Here is a 22,086-nt window from a genome sequence, read left to right as displayed (position 1 = left end):
ATTGTGATATCGTGTCGCCTTACAAAGTTCTATTTTCTTATACGTGACTGAGCTAATAATGTTTAGACTCTTGTGATATCGTGCCGTCTTACAAAGTTTCATTTTCCGATACAAAGTTCTATTTTCTGATACGTTACTGAGCTAAATAATGTTCAGACTCTTGTGATATCGTGTCGTCTTACAAAGTTCTATTTTCTTATACGTGACTGGGCTAAATAATGTTTAGACTCTTGTGATATCGTGCTGTCTTTCAAAGTTCTATTTTCTTATACGTGACTCAGCTAAATAATGTTTAGACTCTTGTGATATCGTGCCGTCTTACAAAGTTCTATTTTCTGATACGTGACTGAGCTAAATAATGTTTAGACTCTTGTGATATCGTGTCTTCTTACAAAGTCCTATTTTCTTATACGTGACTGAGCTAAATAATGTTTAGACTCTTGTGATATCGTGCCGTCTTACAAAGTTCTATTATACGTCACTGATCTAAATAATTTTAGACTATTGTGATATCGAGTCGTCTTACGAAGTTCTTATATGTGACTGGGCTATATAATGTTTAGACTCTTGTGATATCCTGTCGTCTTACAAAGTTCTATTTTCTTATACGTGACTGGGCTAAATAATGTTTAGACTTTTACTATCATCTTGTGTAATCTTATACATTTTCTGATGTTACAACCAGAAATTTATAACTTGTCGTGAATTCACACAATAAAAAGAACTGCATGCGATTACAGAAAATTAATTTCCGCAATTCTTTATCTGAACGAGACCTATTTGCGAAAGTCAACAAATTCCTGATTTTTGATAACATTTGTCTTCCAAATTATATAGAATCAACTTATTAAGAAAAGAATCAGAACAGATAATGTAATGGATGCTACGATACAGGCGAACAAATAATAAAATGAGAAATTATTTATCTATCATAATGAACTGTCTGTCATGGTCAGAACAGGCGAAATTAATTTATTACTAGACCAACTAAACAAACACAATGGAAATTCAGATTTATGGGTAAAACTATTTTCTTCCTCGGGTTTTCATGGTCTTTAGATTTAAATCCAAATGTCATTAATAATTGGTTGTATTCGCCAATTGTATTGTTTTTATCCTGGTCATTATCCACTTGAGGTATGGTATAGTGTATGAACACTGCCATTAAAGATATTATAGGAAGACGTCTATATATAGAGATCTAGGCTTTTTCTGTGGGTTTTCTCGTGAGGTTTTTGTCTCATTGAAAATTCCCTTACTTCGAACGAAGACGATGCATTTCTTCAGCACCCCCTATGAGGTAAGGTAACACAAGGCCACCGAAAGCTGAATTATGTCTGGTGGTCAATATCGTTTGACACAGGACACAGGTGTTTTCTCGATATCACAATAGTATGCGCTAGTTTGAATCCCGGCGAGAGATTAACAAACCTTTGCTTCTGCAAGTTTGTCTGATATTCAGAGAAGTTATAAATATATAAAATGTGTTTTCAGCCGTGTATCATGGATGGATCTGTCGTAGAGTTGTCACTTGGTTAGACGTATCAATGTGTATATAAATGGTGATTCTGCTTTGGCATGATTCATAAGGTGCAATATATGTCTGTAAAAAGTAAAATCACAAAAAATACTGAACTCTGAGGACGGAAAGTCCCTGATTAAATGACAACATTAAAAACTCAAACACATCAAACGACTGGACAAGAATTATCAAATTCCTGACTTGGAACAGGTATTTCATTATGTAGCAAATGGTGGATGAAACCAGGTTGTATGACTAGATATATAAACCTCTCATGCAATTATATGACAGTATCATAAATTTATAATCTATAACAGCTAGATACGTTTTAACTCCCTAAGACAAAATTTTATCTTCCACGATTGTCTCCGTTCTGTTCAGCCTCTTCTGGATTTCAAGCCACCTTAATGATGTTTATACAGAAAGGAAATGCATAGAGCTCTCTATAATAATTTTTTAAACACTAATTCTTTTCCCCTTGGAATGGATATCTTTTGATTGGATGTTATGTTCGAAACTGTTTAAACTAATGAATTGTAGTAGCGGACGTCTTCATATATACATTTGTGTCCTGAGCGATTTCTTTTATTAATTTTCATCAGCATCGTGCAACCAAAACATCTAAGAGCCAGGGATGGATAGAAACTTGACCAAAAGAACCTGAATGTAATCGTTTCAAAAGTTAATTTCAATGCACCTTAAACAACGCTAATGCTATTTTAACACATTTATAAAGTTTTAGTATCATATTTGCATTATTTCTAGTTTCAAATTAAATGAAGCATTTCTCTAAAAAGTATTGTGACTTAATTAATTGATTAATTATTAATACGTCTACCATCCATATTAGCCTGCAATTACAGACATATGAAATATTATTAAATAAATTTTACAATAAAATCTTGTTAATCATGTTTTTTGTTTAAACAAGTCATTGTCATATTTCATAATATTCTCTTTTAACGCTAATTTCAAATATAACTTCTAATTAAAACCGAAATTTGACAACTAATTTGTCCAACTGCAGAACAATATTTTGTGATGGTATTTTTTATGATTAGTATTTTATGGGTTATAATACTGCTACTGAGATATGATGATTTCCCAGGGTAGTGGACACGGGTGACAAACTTATCAATTTACCACAGCCTGCTATTTATCATCTATAACAACCCAAATAACATGATCTATTCTTCCCAGTGCTGCTATAAACATGGATGCAGAGTTGTTTATACGGCAATGTTTCATGTAAGTTCTACCTTGTTATAGTGTTGGCATAATATTTGATCCTATGCAAATCAGGTATCATCATGGATGTACTATTGTATGACCGAATCTGTTTGCTCTTGTGGTTATGACTTTGAAACCATGCTGCATATACATATGAAATACTGTTTCCTTACGTTTGCAGCTCTTTTGCATGAAGTACTTATTGCTTAAAATATTATCGACATGTAGTTTCTACATTAGGAAATGTCTGTAACAATTCATGATTACGACAGTTGTTTTCCATTCGTTTGATGTGTTTGAGCTTTCGTTTTATGCCATATGACAAGAGACATTCCGTTTTGACTTTTGTTGGAGTTTGGTATTTTTATTGTTTTATTTTTTTTACATATCACATCATTCGATTCTTATATATCTATACCGAAATCGTCATATATAGCAAGGGCTGATTGACTGCTAAAAAATACGACATGAAAGTGTAACGTAAATGTATATGAGTGGACCATAAGTGTAATACATGTAACTATGGGTTTTACATCTATGGGTGGACATTGCGTCTGAGACCAATCAGAATACTACCCATTCTCCGTTTGGAGCGAGAGTATTAAACTGTTTTCAATGTGAAATCGTTTATATTCACATAATGTTTCTGTATACAACAATAGTAACAATACGTAGACAACATATCTTTCGGCAATGACATGATCTAAGACCATCATAAGACCTTTCATGAGATACTTCCGAAAACCATGCCATGGAATTTGAGTCAAACAATATATTATATAAAAAAAATTATATACGTATTACGAGTTGTAATATTTTTAAAATGTGTTATTTTCTTTACTGTATATAGATGTTCAATTCATATACAAATTTATATACAAATGCTGACATGTTATTGACTGCAAGATGAATCATTTGATTCCATCATAGGTTCAAATTTGTATGAACATAACCTATATAAGTGTCTGAAAACGACCTATATATGTGTGTCTGAAACTACCTATATATGTGTGTCTGAAACGACCTATATATGTGTCTGAAAACGACCTATAAAAACGACCTATATACATGTATGTGTCTGAAAACCACCTATATATGTGTGAGTGTCTGAAAAAGACCTATATATGTGTCTGAAAACGACCTATATATGAGTCTGAAAAAAAATATATATATGTATCTGAAAACGATCACAAATTATATGTATCACCACTATTGTTTGAGCATACTATTAAATTACAAAAACAAATCGCAAACTTTATGCACTTGAAATAGTCATTTACGTTGTACATGTATATTCTATAAATATGAATAATTGATAGAAATAAATGTATTTAACATTAAAGTATTATTTCTTGCTATACATGTATAATAATTACGGTAATGTTCTATTAATATTTTAAGAGCTGTCGCCTTTAAAGTGGTTTTAAAATCATCATTTAAGACAATGTTCGTAATACTAGTATTCAAAATAACAAAATAACAAAAGATAACCATTGAGTGCATATTTTGCAGAAGAAAAAATCAAGATTGAAAGATTACTTGTCAATAGTATGATATAAAAAAAAATTCAATATATATATGCACTCAAACAAAAACCTTGATTTTACTACGACGTAGAAATTGAGCCATTTGGAAACGCACATTTTTTTTTTAGTAAACGCGTTTGAATGATTAGGATGAGCTGTTTGAACGTTTCTTTGTCGAGTTAAAAGCGTTAAACTCTCCCTACACGAGGCATTCCCATTCTTACCGAACGAGGCTCTGTATACTTAGTACATCCCGAATACCATGAATGACGTCCCTCTTTGGTTTTTTTCTATAGGGTTTTGGGGTATAGATGATAAAGACGTTGAAATAAATCACTTTGAAAAAATAGAAACATCTTTGAAGGCCCCGTATATAACTGATACTCAGCCCACGCCGTATCAATTTTCCATTCCAATGTATCCCTTCATTCTAATATTTTTTTAACATAACCAAAAGGTTATATGCGTTCATTATGTTTTCTATATATGATGGTCAAGATAGTAGATAAATACTGACTATCAGAAACACATCTTGACTTGGCTATAGGTATTGTTTATACGGATTACCACAAACACTCTGGCATCTTTAGCAAAAATAAACGTGTCATACAACCTCATCCTAGAACCATGTGCTTCATAACTTCTGTTCTGGCATAACATTCTTATAACGTCATTATTATTGATTTTTATGAGAGCCGGAAACTATTTACCTTATTGCTTCTACTTTTAAAATTATCGTTTTGACATTTCATTTGCCAATAAACTATTCTTAAAGTTGGTTCTATAGCGCAATATGTACAAGAAATAAAAGTTTATTACATAACAACAGATTTCCAAACTATATCTTTTAAACATGCATGGAAAACCAAAAATAAGCACGTTTGCATACTAAGAAAGTGGTGGCTGGTACAAATGTGTTCTAGAGATTGGTGAATATGCGTAGCTTTCTTCTGGTACTTTAAAACTGAAATTTTGCTCGATATGACGAGACGTCAAATTTTGTCAATTTTCCAAAGTTTAAAATAACTCTTATGACTGATATCCAAATGAAGAATTCGTTACTTTTTAAGAAACTTTTAAACGTTTTCTCCTGAACTAATCTGTTAAATAAAATCTGCATCTGATTGAAAAAAAAACAATTAAGAGAGAATTAAGCTACATTCCTTTTAACTCATTTTCATTTTTTAGAAATGACTAACAAAGATATTAAATGTATAATTGGTGCTATTAACTTTTATCTTGAATGTCAAGAATCGTTGACTAAACGACACAGTTCAATTAAACTCTAAATATTGAAAATAAATAAATTTGGAAATCAGAAGTTTTATTACAAATAATAACATCTTAATAATTAATAGTTAAGTAATAAAGTATATAGAAAATAGTTGGAATTACTGAAAATCTTATAAATTTGTAACCTTGTTTTTACGCACTCTTGGGAGAGAAGCAACTTAAAATGTAATGGAGCAAATCCATTCTGTCGTTTAAATTAAATATGAATCATAATGGCTAGAAGTTATTCCTTTATCTCATCCGAATCAGAACATCAAAGAGTTTACAGAACTGATGCATGGTCGGGTATCCGAGGAAAGAAATCTCGGTTGTCTTTTTGTGGCTGGTTTAGATGTGTAATCGATTAAACCAATCTTGACACGGCCCCTGGTGCGTTACTCGTGGCGATTACAAATTGAATATTACTGACATTTGCTTACATAAACAAATAACTGTTAATCATAATAATCCCAATACATCAAAAACTATAGAGAAATCAGTGTGTAGATTATATTTGCTCTTCCTTTCAACTTCTCAGTTGTAATGGTGCGTTGCTGTGGTGGTCTTGTGTTGTTCGTGTGTTGCTTTTCTGCCTCAGAGGTGAGAAACCATTGGAAAACGTGTCAGGTCTATAAAATATCATCAAGTGCAACTTTAAAAATACCTTGAATAAATTGTAATACGGTTTCTGGTTAATATCAAATATTGAAATGAATTTAATTTTCTCTGTTTGGTTGATTGAGAAGTGCAGGATGCTTGACATTGAATATAAAATGCTGTGGGTCTGTTTTATACTGTTTAATAAATATATCAAAGCTTTTATTTTTCAAATATGTTTTCGTCAATAAGATAGAGCAACCCAACAGCTCAAAATTAAGTGAATACAAATGTAACTCTTTCTTCTTTACACCAAATATTGTTTAAAAACTACTTAAAAAAAATATAACAAACATGAATCAAAAGCAAAAATAACATAGAACAACACCAACCAATAACTTCGAAAAGAGAGTAAAACAACAATGAACAACACTTTCAAGATAGCCGGGCTTGGTATATAGGCATACAATGTGTACACCAATACTTCATATATCTCGTTCAAATGTCTTTGCTAAAATCGTATGCTGCTGTTTTCCTAACTGGCTGTTTTTTCTCACCAATATTAGAAATCAAGTATCTATCGTAATAATTCATTTGTATCTTTCGTGTACTACCAAAGGTGTATCTACTAGATCGTATACATATATAATACATGAATAGATTTATATGTATAACCTTGTCACAAAACAAATTACCGACTTTCCCCTTAAAGGGTTTTTCACACTCCTGATCCCTATCTAATGTAAACACCAGCATATTTCGTTTGATTGATTGTAGCCGTATGTAATTTTACGTGCGTTTATTTAGACATCAAAAGTGTAAAATACCGTTAAATTTTTGTTGGTTGATTTCATCGAACGAGAGACCGAGAGCTAGAGAGAGAGAGAGTCAAAGAGAAAGACTTTTGTGTTCATGTGGGATATAGAACCAGAGAAAATATTTTGAACATTTACACCTCTCCAGTTATTTTGGTGTCTTTTGGGGGACTATTGCTTGTATAGTTGTTCTAAAAGAGATATATTCTAAAGTGTACATTTAGTCTCCATTGTTTCAAATATTGTCTATAAGCACTTGTGTTTTGGCTATATATATATATATATATACTAAGTTGCTGCATGTATTTAAATGTATATTTGAATTGTGCTAATTGAATTTATAGGACTGAACCATATATTGATTCAGAAAATTTATCATTCCGCTGTTTTATTTGAAAACTTTATTATATCAAAGTTTACCAACACAAATTACTGATGGCAGTTCTGGCCAAAATAACAGCATTTGGACCGAACATTTATTTACCATGCAATAATCTACATTGTATGTGGACATCAAGTTTAATTCATATAATTATGTCACAATTTTTTAATTTTCACATGACCCTCAGTATATGAACTATTTGTTATATATATTTATGTATATAGATAGAGCTTCAATGTTGATTTAGGCCTAAGGAACCAGTTCACACGACTGATACCAATCTGTAACATGTTCGTTAAAATCTTCAAATATTTTGTCAAATTGATTGATCATGTTTATATTTACGTAGTTACATCAAAGTGTAAAAATACCGTTACAATTGATTACATATTACGAGTATCCATTATGTAGATGTGTATCTTCCTCAAGATCAGATAAGTGTGTGCAATATGGCTCAATATATACCATTTTTCATAAATCTGAATACTTGTTGTATTTGAGTTAACAAAAATGTTTCTGTTTTTAAATGAACTCATTATTCAAGTAAAAATAAATTGAAAATGTTTTTGTTAAAAGTTTTTTAGACTCTTTTTTGACTGAATATAAAGGCATTCTTTGCTGTTATCTGTATTTCTTGTATTTCTTACTTGGAACTTAAAAACCAATTAACACTTATTTCATTAAACCTATTCTATTCTGTGCTTATGGAATGTGAAAATGTTCACGGGTTCGCCACTTTTATTCCCTACTTCAACAAAAGTCGGTGCAACTAAAAAGTTCCATTAACAGAGATTAAAACACATCAATCCACCTTTGATATTTCTCTGCGAGAAGAAAAGTAGTTCCATTGTTTCACATTATGCCTTTAACGGTCGTATTAAATATACAATAACATACAATTGAAAACTTCAAGATAATATAAGTACAGGGATTATCATACTTTTAACGTTTACGATTCTTTTCGGAAATGATATAAATAAATTGTTATGATTTTACTTATCAAAGGTGAAAATCGTGCGTAAAATAGGGTTGAAATCTGGACGAAACAAATAGAACGTCTTCTCATTCCTCTGTGTCAACATCGTTCGTGTTTACAGATAAAAGGGAAAGTAGATTTTATCTGTCTCATATCGCGCAAATTTGTCTCTAAAGATAATATAATTTGTTTTTAATAGGCAGGGTTCTGAAAAGCACCTTTCCGATAAATTCCGGAATTCGGTGGTTGTACCCGTTTACGGTGGAATGTAAACCACAAAAGTTTCGCAGTCGAAGAAGAAAAAGTGATCAAGATGAGATTCAGTTCGTTTTATGTCGCCTTCTTGTCTCTATTCAACGTTATCAATTTAGAAGCAGGCCACGAGTCAAAATCTTTTTGTGTGGATACGAAAACAATAATAAAGAATGCTCAAACGGTTAAGTTTTTTCGTGTGAAGGCGGACTCTTTATCTATACCGTCTTTCAGACTGATAATTGTCGTAAATATAAAATTTTCATATAGGTGTAAAACGTTTTACCACCTTTCAACTTAAATAATTTTAAGTCAATTGTATTAAAAATGGGTAAATAATTGCTATATTCCTTGTCAGATTTGGTCATCTCTATGTAATAAGTCTTCATTTGACTTCTTAACACCTGATGGTCGCCGTTATTCCGGACAAAGTCCAGATAAAAGTTTTATTGTTGTTAGTTTATGGTATAATTTGTATTTTTAAAATATTTTCTTGTTTGTATTTTAATCAATTGAATAAAATACACATTATTAAATCTAGTACTACCGGGTTTTGAACTTGTTCAGAAAAAGAAAAAATATTAAAAAAAAACTTTAATTACATACGTTTTCATTTAATTAATTTCAAACGTATATCAGACAAAAAATAAATGAAAGTCATGTTTAACTTGAATAAGTACAACCATTATATGTAATTGAAGTATCTTAATAAATGACATATTGCGACAGACAAAATGTAAAAGTAAAAACTTCAATTTAATTTTCGTAAAAAAATGATACACGGGGTTAATTCCTGAACTTTGGAGGAGAAAACAATTGGTCTATTTTAAGTTTTTTTGTTGCATTATTTTTTTTTAACATAAAATAATATTTGTTTCTGTATCTTAGAACTGGGATTATATGCATGTTTAAAGCATTTCCAGCATCGGAAGTTTGCTAAGTTGAGGGTTTGTAAAAGAATTATTGAGAAAACATGAATTTCGGTTCTCGGAGTAGTTCTTAAAACAAAAAGTAGGATCTGTAAACAAAGAAAGGATATTTTAAATGAAAATTAATGTGTGCTACTTTTGAGCTTAACCTTAAAGTGTAGCAGAAATATAATATTTATTACAGCCGTAACCTTTTCTGACGCGTGAAAATATCAAAAATCAATATTTGATATTTGTTTGACACTGTGATAAGGATCCGATAATTCTGACATCTACGAAGTCAGACGTGTCATCCGTGTATTGCATTATGTCAATACACCTATCAACCAATTTAATTATCTTGCACGTATGTATGCGATAATTAAAGATAAAATTTTAATCATTTGGAGACCAATTTCACATTTTCATAGCCCAGAGTAGCGAGTGTCAATTTCATTATTACATGGCATAGTATTTGTAAAGATTATCGTCCTGCTTCCACAGGCCTGGATGTATGTATGTAATTTAATATATATTAGCTTACTACACGGATTTATGCTAGAAAATATTTTTTGCTATTCTTTTCCGTTCTGCGATATAAGTTTTAAGATAGTCTAGTTTGTGTTGAAAATTAACGTCGGTAGCATGTATTACTTTGTTTGATTTTGAGATAAAACTGTTACTTCTAAAGGTGTTATCCTAATTAATGGATAATTATTTATATAAACAACGTTAATCCTTATCCTGTAAACAAACGGCTTAATCCAAACAATTTAATAATTTTATAATTTTATTAGGACAGAGTATAATTCGTGGTAGATCATTAAAACAAGTTTATCTCATGATTTTAACGGTTTTTGTAACAATATTATTAAAATTCCTAATCCGTATCATAAATCCATCGCAATCCGACAATAGAACTTCCATCCATGTCTATATGCAGGTTGTGATACGAATTATTAACTGTCGTCAGTGTGAAGCAAAAATAAGAGTACTAATTAAAGAAAAAGTTTTAAAAAAAAACAAGAGACGTCATACCTCGTCCGAAAGGGGAGAGACTTAATAAAACAACACACCGATTAAGGAAACTGTTTTCCTTAACTCAAGAAAGGAATAAACAACCAAAAACATAAATATCAAGATTTATCAATGAACAACTTTTATTGTGGAAATCCTTATTATTTGTCCAAATCATATATAAATGATCTAGTACGCTCTTCTAATACTTCTATGTGTTATAGTAGTGTCTTTCTCTCTCGCTCTCTCCCGCAATTGGTTTATTTACACCAGAGACATATAATACAATTGTATTATATGTCTCTGTTTACACCAAAGAACTAAAAGAGTATCCCCACATTTTAATTAATGCTATTTATACATTCAAGAATCCTAAAGGATTTTATTTACACACATCGGCAATTTTATAATAAAAAAAAATAATCATTTAGGTATATGAGGGAAACATTTGACGTTAACCTTCATCGTTTATATTTATTCAATTAAAAGAATATATACTGTACGCAATGTATAGTACATATAAAAATATAATTCATAAATTAAAACAGCTTAACTTTTCTCCGTTTGATTATTATTTCGTATACTGATTTTAACGTTTGCAATAATTTGTCAGGAACAACTCAGAAAAAAAGATAATTGTAAAATAAACACCTGTATATTTATTTAACAATTTGCGGTGGGCAATATATGACAACTGCATCTCAATTAGAGCGAGATTTGGCTGTCGATGGATTTTTTCATGTCATGATTGACTTACGAGACAATCGATGTTTATTCATATTCTTTTTCCTTTATCTTGTTTTTGTTAAGTACTATTACTCGCGCATCAATGAATTACTCTTAGCACGCCCCTAGTGGATAAATACGCCAGTCATGTGTGGTAGTTCTAATTTTTACGTTGGCCAATCACAAGGAAGGATCGAACAAGCTGAGAATTAAGTTGTAGTTGTATTTTCTGATATCATTTAATACGCGATTTCTCTTGTGAGAAATAGGACATCATCTTAAGATTTTAATTTTGTTTTTCTTCATTTGTTTGTTTTAAACAAAATAGTCAAAATTCCACCTTCAAAGATCGACGTGATGACGGCGGACTCGCAGCAGCCGACACTACATCCGAACAGTAAGTTCAGGTTTTATACATACATACCGTTAATTCTGCATAAATTAATAAACAAATTATTTTTTAATTAATTAGTGTTAATGAGTTCATTAATTAAAAAATTAAATTTAAAGCATATCTGTTAATTTTCAGAGAGAAGACGGGTTTCCATGTGTGTTGGTTGTGGCTCCCAGATACATGACCAATTTATACTGCGTGTGGCACCAGACTTGGAGTGGCATGCATCTTGTCTAAAATGTGTAGACTGCAGTCAGTTTTTGGATGAAAGCTGTACTTGTTTTGTAAGAGATGGGAAAACATACTGTAGGACTGATTATGCCCGGTAAGTAAAAAAGTAATAAATGATTCATTTCATCTCAACAATGTATATATATATCTAGTAATATTTAACGTTTTTTACATCCTTGTTTACTTCACAATATAACTTATTTGTTCTTTATCGTGACACTGTCACTGCCAGAATCTTTGATGTTAAAAAAAGTACTTAGAGTTATATACTAGTATGATACCGAAGTTAAATGCGTTTTCTGTATGGTATAATGATTTTTGATTCGAAATGAGATAAATTACAAAGTTACTCATACAATAAATTAGATTTATATTATGGTTAAAGAAATTTTCCCAATGAAAACATATAACAATTTATCTTTTCTCATTTTCAGATTATTTGGTGCGAAATGTTCAAAGTGTCAAATGACTTTCACAAGAAACGACTTTGTAATGAGGGCGCGGGACAATATGTACCATATAGACTGTTTTCGTTGTGTCGCGTGCAGTAGACAACTTATTCCTGGAGATGAATTCGCTCTTAAAGAAGAAGAACTTTTTTGTAAGGCAGATCATGATGTCGTTGAGCGAGCTTCAACAAAAGAAAATGGAGCGGATGATATAAACATTAGAAACAATAAAAACACAACAGAAAATTTAAATAATGATAACAACAATAATAACAAAAAGGAAAATGGATTACATCAAAATTCAGGTAGGCATTTTTTACAAACATCTGCTTTGTGTATATTCATATTGCTTTTAATTGCAGGTTGCTGGTTACTGACCTATATTGTTAAATTATGCTTGCTGTTATATCGTTTGAACTCATGGGGATATTTTTGTCTTCAAATATAAAATCTACATATTCAATAATGCTAATAATTGCTTGAAATCAATGCCCCAGTTCTGCGACCTATCTCGTATTGTAATTTTGTGCAAAAATAAAAAACATGAATGAAAAATATGCATCCAATTAAAGTTGAGTAAATTATTGAGGCAAAGAAATTTATTTTGCATTTGAAAACAGGAAATACTAAACTTCTTCATAAAAAAACCCCAGCGAGGGCATTAATTATCTGAAAATTTCTCTCGGTTCTGTTAACATGTTGAAATAATGATTATAATTTACTTATCTGATAAATCTGCGTGTTTGATATTGGTAGGTTGGATTGTTTATACCATGTAATTATAAACAAGACCGAGAGAATAAGAAAACAGGATAAGACAAAACCTGGAAATCGGCAGAGTTCTTTCGTAACTATCATTTACAGTGCAGTTTTGCAGACAACACTTCTCGTGATGAGCACGTTTTTATAAACAGTCGTCTGCTTCCGTTTATTACTTTTTTTGTTTGTATTTTCACATATGCATACACGTTTTCAGTTTCGTTGTTTGAATAATATTATCAAATATTCACAATGACACAATGTTCGCCGTTTTGTACTATTTCGAATGATCTTACTCCATTTGGGGACTGAACTATTTGATATTCTTGGAAGGAAGGGGCTGGAAATTTGGAGATGAGTTACCTTTATATGCACGATGAGAAAATAAATCAATTAAAAGCAGCTCGGCAATTAATATACTACGAGCCACAATAAGTTTTGCCTGAAAATTAAAATAATAATTATTAAAAATATATTCATACTAAATATGAATGATTGTTTCTACCTACAATTAAAATTAGAAGTGTGTACATCTTTCCCTTACCCTCCCATCATTTTATTAACTCCTAGATTTGATAATATGATATTAATCCCTTATTTTAATAGAGAATTAAACCAATTCCTTATTAAAATTTCCCCAATATGAAAGTCGTGTATGGTAGTGTTGACTTAACTGTTTATGTTTATTTTTCGAATTACAAGTCCCTTCTCACGATATTTATCAATCATACATGTTTATCTAATCATTTTCAAATTTTGACATGACGCTATCTTGTAAAGTCTTGCCAAAAAATATTTTTTTACCAATTATTGTTGTACTAAAGAAAAAAATATGTATAATTTTTTTGAAGGAAACACTATTAGATAAAATTTAATTTTTTGATACAAATTATGACTGACGACTTCTGATGATAATTATGCGACATTTAGTACATATCGTTTGACAGGTGCGAAACATTACTGTCCAAATAAATGGCTCTAACATCTTGTAAACGCGAATTAGAACCATGTACTGAGACCGTGCCGACTATGTTCCATTCCAGTCGGCATTTTACTAATGACTCTTTATTATTATCATTATCTAATCGAATAATAATTGTTCCATGTTATAATAATTATCTTAACTTTTAAACTAGCAGCAATGTATACCGCCATCATTTGGTTTAAGACATAACGCCTTTTGTAAATTTTAGTTTGCATCGCACAATTATTTAGACATGTGTAATTAAAATTCAATCTTTCAGTTCAATATTTGCACATCAAATGTAAATAGAAGAAATCATATTAGCTTTTAAAATCCCACCAGTACAGAATGAATGATTGATTAAATAAAAAAAAAAAGAACAGGCCACACTCTTTTTTTTTACTCCTATTATTTTAAATGTAACTTTAGCTGGAAATATTAATTATTAAAACTCTATTTTGATAAACATCTTAGACTATGTGAGATCATTGAGCAGAAAAAATAAATTATTTTTTTCTTGTTATAATTGTAGCAAGATTAATTTCTTTTCTCATCAAACTTAATTAATTGACACGAGATATTCTCTTTATAGGACTGGAAATAATTATTTTTAGAAAAAGGTTATCATACAATTACTATTTCCTAGTAAATTAAATTTTCTAAACAAAAAAGAAGGATATTTTCATGGCCATTCGTTTTACAAAATGAGTTTATAATTTTGTCGTAAATTTTGTATTAATTTGAACGATTGATGCAACCCCATCTCAAGAATCAATTAACATCCATAATGGCCTCTCATCGGAATAAAATTGATATTAGAACTGATTTTTATCAAATACTTCCTATAACAATTGCTTAGAATTGGTAATGACTATTAGTTTTTATCAATTGGAAATAAATATCAATATAATTATTCAATTTCTTGGCTGTCTAATCAGAAAGACAATTATAGCCTACAAATCCAGATTGCAATTCGAGTGCACCAGAATTCATTTTTCATGGTTAAAAGTTCTGTTTCAGTTCTAAACGGATTAATTTGTGGTTATGATGAGAGTTTGTAAATTATTAAATACGGTGTTTAATTGTGTGATAAGCAAACACGAGACTCTATTCACATGAGACTACTATGAATCCCTAGTTATAATTCATTGTAAAGTCAGCGACTAAAGTGATAAGTTTATGTTGAATAATAAATGAAGGAACGGAGAAGAGAAACTTGAAGAGAGAATAGATGCGATGTTTTGATGAGCTAAGGCAATTTATTGGAGATTGTTCGGTTTTCTACATTTTAGATTATCTCAAAAATGATCTCAATCGGAAATATTTTCTAAAAAAGTATATAGAACATTTAGAATGTAGGAAATAAAAAATAGAATAAGTTATTCTTAATTCAAACGTTTGATTTTGATTTTCATTAATCAAATGTGTTTTTTTCTCATTAATTGACATGACGTGGTTGTCCACTTTTCATTGAATTCGTGCTTTGCATCGCACTTTTGTATAATTAAATCAACATAATATAAAATCACAATCGGATTGGTGACATACATGAACATTAATAAACATTACATAATACACCACAAAAATACACGAATATAGTTATTTTTCCTGTCTCCCTAAACCTATCTCAATTTTGCATGCCTACCCTAACACATTTCCTTGAGCACTATAATAAGTCAAGAACACTTCCCTGTGCTCAATGAAAAATGTTTATGAAATAATTAGACCTTTCTACCTACCCCATTTTGTCCGCCAGGAGGCAGGAAACGTGTATACTTTTCATTAAATTGTGTATGCAGTTTAACCGGTACTCACGAACTAGTGTATTATTCATATTTTTTCTCGAGTTTAAAATGATGAGCTTGAAGTATTAAAACGATCTGCAAACATTTAGTGGAGAACATTTGAATATTTTTTTTATGTGTTTTTCCCCTGACGATCCATGGTATTAATTGATCAACGTCCTATATCATTTTTATAATAGTTTTTTGCCCTTATCTTGTGAATTATCAGTAATATTAGTTCATTGTATGTTAATTAATATTTATTTGCAGGTAGTAGAGATCATAACTCTCATTCAAATTCGAAAAACAGTGAATCAAGACGCAAGACAGACCAAAAGCCGACACGTGTACGAACGGTCTTGAATGAAAAACAGCTGCATACACTTCGCACGTGCTACAATGCAAACCCACGACCTGACGCATTAATGAAAGAACAACTAGTGGAAATGACAAATTTAAGCCCCCGGGTTATTAGAGTATGGTTCCAGAATAAGAGATGTAAAGATAAGAAAAGAACTATTCTCATGAAACAAATGCAACAACAGCAAGACAAGGTACGTTTTAAGCTTTTATTTTAAATGGGTACCAAGTTATTTTTGGGTGGCAGACGTAAACTTGAGCCATTTAAGGAAAGAAATGAAACAAGATTCCAATTTCAATTTCAAATGGCCAATATAGTATGGACTTTATTAAACCTGCCAACCCATTCAATATTTTCTTTACAATTATCTACACACATACGAATATATCATGCACACATCTTTTAATTTGGTAACCTTTTTTTAAATCTGTAATCCCTTGAATAAGATAAATGAAATAAATTGTAAATATTATACATATTACATTTTCTGTAATTCCAAATCTATATTTTTGAATATCTATTGACTTGAAATTCTGCAATATAAAACCATTTCACAATTGCTTTCACTGAAAAAAAGAATTGATTTTTATTCATCATCAAATTAGTCTAAACATTTAATTTCCGCTGAACACGGAGCTGTATTTTTCCAAATAATAATCACCTTAGCCTAAAAAAAAAAGATGATTTAAAAATGAAATTATTGGAAATGTATAAATATTTCATCCTTTGGGTGCTGTAAAATGAAATCAAATATCAATGTTAAATTTTATTAAGGCCGCTCTCATTCACACAAATTAATAAGCCGTAAGTTTTATTCATTTTTTATTGTCTGCGTTTTGAACAAATAAAAAAATAAAATTGATTGTAAAGAAACTCAGACTAAAACCTGTCGGCATTCATGGTATAATTGATATAATTTGATTCTTTCATGTCTCATTTTCTTATGCTTTTCGTCAGTAAACATAAAATAGCAAAAATCAAAATAACAAAAAGTAAAACAGCAAAAATACCGAATGCGATGCATTCAAATAATTATTTTTCTTATGTAAACTATAATTGGCGTTCGGAAATTTGTATGTTATTTTCTTATTTTGGATTGATGTGTAAAGTCATTTTCAAAGGTGTTAACTCTTATTCAATGGACAAATTGATAAAATAAGAAATTTACCGTTACAATGCTTGCGGCAGATATGGTTATGTCGAACCGAAAGATATAGTGATAAAAACAACACCTTTGTTACATTTCGCCCCTTCCGTTATTAGTGAAAATACCCGAAGGGTGTCGAAAATCTCTGCAGTCAATTTGTGAGCCAAGACTGTCCTATATATGTATAAAAGATTTTAACAGTACAATTTTCAAATGCATATACTTTTGCATGAAGGGAGAATGGTAATAGAAAATTGTACTCAAATCGTGAAATTATATAATGTTCATCTGCTATTTAATCATCGATTCTCGTCAAAATCACTGCTTCAAAAGAACTCAAGTCAACGTAAGTAAGTTTGGTCAATGATTTAACATTTATGAAGATGATAAAATGCTTAAATTCATACTGAAGTGGAATTTCTAAACGATTTATCGACAAATGAATTGACGTTGGACTTAAACTGAAAAGCACATTGTCTGTGTTATTTTCAAGCTTGCCTTGGTCTGGTAAAGATTAGACAATCATTGTGGATGGTCTATTACAGAATAACAATGCTGTATTTATGAACAAACTAGGAACAATTGTCGATGTATTGATGTTTCTATACAATTTTCGCGCACTTGCACGTATGCGAGTTATTAGAATTTAATAACAACCTTTCGACATGGCGTTTTCATCGTCTGCTTTTATATGACAGCTAATTTCGTGTAGATTTTCTCTGATTATTAACGTTTGTAGCTATTTAATTTCCTCAGTTTTAAACAGCTTTTCACAAGTTGAAGACCCCCTTGTTCCGTTCCCTGCGGAAATTAAGAAAATTCTCAATTAGATTAGGACTTTTCTCCTTCATAATTACGAGCAAATTACAGTCCATATTACCATTTTATTACAAATAATTTCACTTGTCTTATCACGATATTTATGTCACGAAAACTTGTGATACAAACAGCTTCTTTGGTCAAATCATGTCACAGCCAAAACCTGGTTAACTATCGCGTGACATGGAAAGTTCGGGAAATCATAGGATCATGCATGGAACCAGACGGGAATCGTTACTGAAGGGATCTAATACATTTGTATTTTGGTTAAGTTTGAGGTTAATGAATCCAAACAAGCCATTTATATCTATATCTGCCATTTTATATGTGCAATTTAGCATCGGCAATATGAAAAAAAGTCTGCTTCTGGGTTATATGTTTTTATAAATGTATGTGTTAAAGTATATAAATACGTGTTGTGGGGGTACCAAAGATGAAGTATAGAATGGATAAGCTAAAGCATAAATATAAATAGTTTTATTGTGACCTTTTTCCATAATTTCCAATGATAATCTCGCTTTTGGATTTATCACCAAAGATTTTTTTTCAATTTTTATCAAACCAAGGACGTTATGTCAAATAAGTCATTTTACGAAATCAGCAATTTAATTCGGACATTAGAAGTTCTGTGTATAAAAAAGAACGGATATCATCTCTGTGTGGTTTCCACATACTCTGATCCATAAGCAGCTTAACATTTAAAAATATGTCATGGTCGACATCTTCTATAAGCATCGAGACATGGATTGTGAACAAAAAGGGAGTTCTATTATTTACCGTTCTAAACAAACAAAATGACGAGATGTTTACCCAGAGGATTACAGAGTTATGTCGAGTGTGCAGTTTACACAACCTTAGATATATCTTCTGCTTTTCATTAGTTACACAAATTTAAATCTGGTAAATCGAAATGTACACAAATTCCATTTCGTCTCGTCAGACTGGTAGTTTAATAACAGTGCTTGCATCATGAAAAGCGAATGACCCTATCTCCTGATGTTATTAAATAGTGGCTTGCATTTATATCTCTAGTAAATATAACACATTAACACATATTTGCTTACAAAAGTATTGTGTCGTAGAATTTGACATACTTATCTATCACAGTAATTGTTTTGAATGATCCCTTGGCGTTTTTTTTTTCTTTTAATTAAACAAATACGTTATGAAGTACCATTTTTTTTCAGAATGGAGGACGATTGCATGGTCCATTGCAAGGAGTTCCGATGGTTGCTTCAAGTCCCGTTCGACATGAGAGTCCAATGCAAGTGAATCCAGTTGAAGTGCAAAGCTACCAACCTCCATGGCAAGCACTCAGTGATTTTGCAATGAAAAATGATATGGAACAACCCCCGTTTCAACAACTGGTGAGCTCCTTTGTCTATGACGTCACGCATGACGATGATGATGACGACGATCATGTCGTCTGCTATGATCAGTGTTGACCACGTGATTTATAATGACAACCCAACTAGGTAACTTGGCTGTTGTTCAGCTTCTGGGTTGCACTGTGTGGTCAAGTAAATGTTGTAGAATTTCAAACATCGTATCTTTTGAAATATAATTTGGCACAACTTGATCGCATAGACCAACATCCAGACACTGCTTTGCCAATTGCACGATCATTGCGCATGATTTGTTGTCATTATTATCATTGTGTTAGTTTTGATTGCTATTGCATAAATCTTTTTGGTTTAGGCCCTTCCTTTTTTCGTTTAAAATTTAATAGTTTTACTACCAACAAACTTGAAACTGTCAAAGAGAAGAGATATTGAATCTTGAAAAATTGAATAAATGGATAAGAATTATGTTTGTTAAAACGTAGAATTAGTACAAAGTCTCTACAATTTAACGTTGTTCAAATTTCTAGTTATATATTTCAAGCTTGGTTTCTATTGTTTTGCAATTTTTAGTTATTATTGACTGCTTTACATGTTGCTTTGTATTATCATGTTCAGTTCACTCATTTTAATTTAAAAAATGCTTAAAAATTATTTAAACGAAAGAAAAAAAAATCTTATAATTTAATCAGCTCATAATTTAAAATATAAAGATCAGAGTATTTAAATCACATTTTTTTTATAAGTGATCATCACAGTTTGAAGACCATTATTTAACACAAGCACTATAATAACTTCTTTTCCTCTTCCAGATGAATTCATTTGACAATATGGATTCTGACAGTACCTCTTCGTATCACAACGATAATGCTGTATACAATGACAGTTACGTGTGGAGCCAGCCGGATCATGATAACGGACAATTTTCAGACTCGGACTACCATGAATCGGAAATGTCAAGTCCATTGAGTCAGTAATACTATGGAACTTTAGTGCGCGGAGGGACGATTCTCAATTCAGGGACAGTAATTACACAATCACACAATGGACTTGTGACTTTTCCGGAAGAAGCTGTGTTTTATTTCCGGTCTTTACAAAATGAAGATTTCTTTGCAGTAGACAATTTTTTGTTGTTGTGATTTTGTGGTAAAGTTTATTTTAGAAAAAAACTCAAATGTACAAAAGTTTTCTTCTTTCTTCAGTTGGTATAATCATGCTTGGTTGTCTTGTGATTTTATTTTTTTCATTTAGAGATTCACTGGCGTCTATTAATATATTCAAAACAAATCTTTAAAATTTGAAAAAAGAGCGTTGTCAGCATTTCTTTCTTGAAATTTGACTACCATGTAGTTGTTCATTTATTACCTGCTGGTAAACATTTTTGTTACCTCAGCTGATTCACATCTCGTTTCTTAAAAACGTTCTTCAAGATGCATTTGATTTCAGTTTTTGTTTCTTTCTCAGCTGAGTTGAGATATTTCACGTATATATACATTTCTTGATATATGTTATGTCCACACAAAATCAAACGTTGTTAATCATTTTATTTGCTCATTTTTTGTGACTTTACACAAATAAGTTTAGTTATCGTATTGGATGGCAAATGTATGTTTTATGAAATTTTAATTTATTATTACTATTTATTAATAAATCTATCAAAATATCTTGTACTTGAGTTTTCCTATTAATTTATCAAATTGTCGTTATATAAGACTAAATGTCTATATACAGATATGTATCCTTAATACTGTATGACTGACTCGCACGAGATATACATATTAATTTTAATGCATTTTTCTGTAGGCTGCATTGCATTCATGACAAATGAATGCTCTGACCTTTAATTTTAAATTCCCTTGTTCTTTCAACTACAATATAAACTGACTTATATTTTTCTCTAAGATATAAACAAATGACAAGACATTGCCTCTGCATAGCTCGTCATCTATTGAAACCATCCTTATATACACCATCTTTATATGCATTGGGGTCTGGAATGAAGGTTTAATTTGCCAGTGTTGATTTTATATCACTTTTTGACCCGTTATTGTTTGTAATTTAGCACTCCATCATTTCTTATTATCTATATTTATTTTTATTTCTTCAGGGTTTTTTTCTATGATGCAGTATTCTGTAAACACCACCCGACCCTATTGTATACATGCATATAGCTTACATAGAAATTATTTTCAAATAGTTCAGGGTATAACAATACTTGAATGACCATGCAGATGGACCGTAACAAGACTCCATACCAAAAGTATATAACATGGAAAGATAGATACAAACACTACGTTTTATCAATTTTCTTCTGTTTGATCATCGTGAAACCTAAACAAAATGTAGTTAGCTTTGCAATACATGAAAGAAAAATGTCTGAATATGATTCGTTTTTGTTTTCATTCCCCAAACACTTGTAAACAATTTGACTTCCTGGAGTGATGTCATCTTAAAAACGGATCGATTGACAACTGTAAAAACTTTTCGTGACAGACAAAGGTTGTAGTATGGATGTAGTATACCATGTTACTGTTCTGACTTGCTTGTTTGCTTGACACCAAAACCAGGGGGAAATTATGTTCAATATCATAAAAAGTCAATAATGAAATACAGAA

At 30.9% G+C, this 22,086-nt stretch overlaps 1 protein-coding gene across 3 annotated transcripts in view; it reads left to right on the top strand.

The window, feature by feature from the left end:
- The window catches only part of LOC134715168 (insulin gene enhancer protein ISL-1-like), a 34,958-nt gene extending 13,819 nt beyond the window's left edge, over positions 1-21,139 (top strand). Inside the window, exons 1-6 of one of the 3 annotated variants that reach the window (XM_063577146.1) lie at positions 11,382-11,620; positions 11,753-11,942; positions 12,283-12,602; positions 16,075-16,358; positions 19,319-19,498; positions 20,284-21,139. In XM_063577146.1, the coding sequence (XP_063433216.1) occupies positions 11,581-11,620; positions 11,753-11,942; positions 12,283-12,602; positions 16,075-16,358; positions 19,319-19,498; positions 20,284-20,448 (1,179 nt within the window). In that variant the 5' untranslated portion in view covers positions 11,382-11,580 and the 3' untranslated portion in view covers positions 20,449-21,139. Of the gene's footprint in view, positions 1-11,381; positions 11,621-11,752; positions 11,943-12,282; positions 12,603-16,074; positions 16,359-19,318; positions 19,607-20,283 lie in introns of those variants that run through there. The other 2 variants (XM_063577148.1, XM_063577147.1) reach the window with 2 other exon arrangements.
- Positions 21,140-22,086: the final 947 nt, after the last annotated feature.

This window comes from Mytilus trossulus, chromosome 4 (genome assembly GCF_036588685.1).
Source record: "Mytilus trossulus isolate FHL-02 chromosome 4, PNRI_Mtr1.1.1.hap1, whole genome shotgun sequence".
Taxonomy (NCBI): domain Eukaryota; kingdom Metazoa; phylum Mollusca; class Bivalvia; order Mytilida; family Mytilidae; genus Mytilus; species Mytilus trossulus.
The sequence above is the reverse complement of the archived record's forward strand: the minus strand, read 5'-3'. Positions and strand labels throughout refer to the sequence as shown.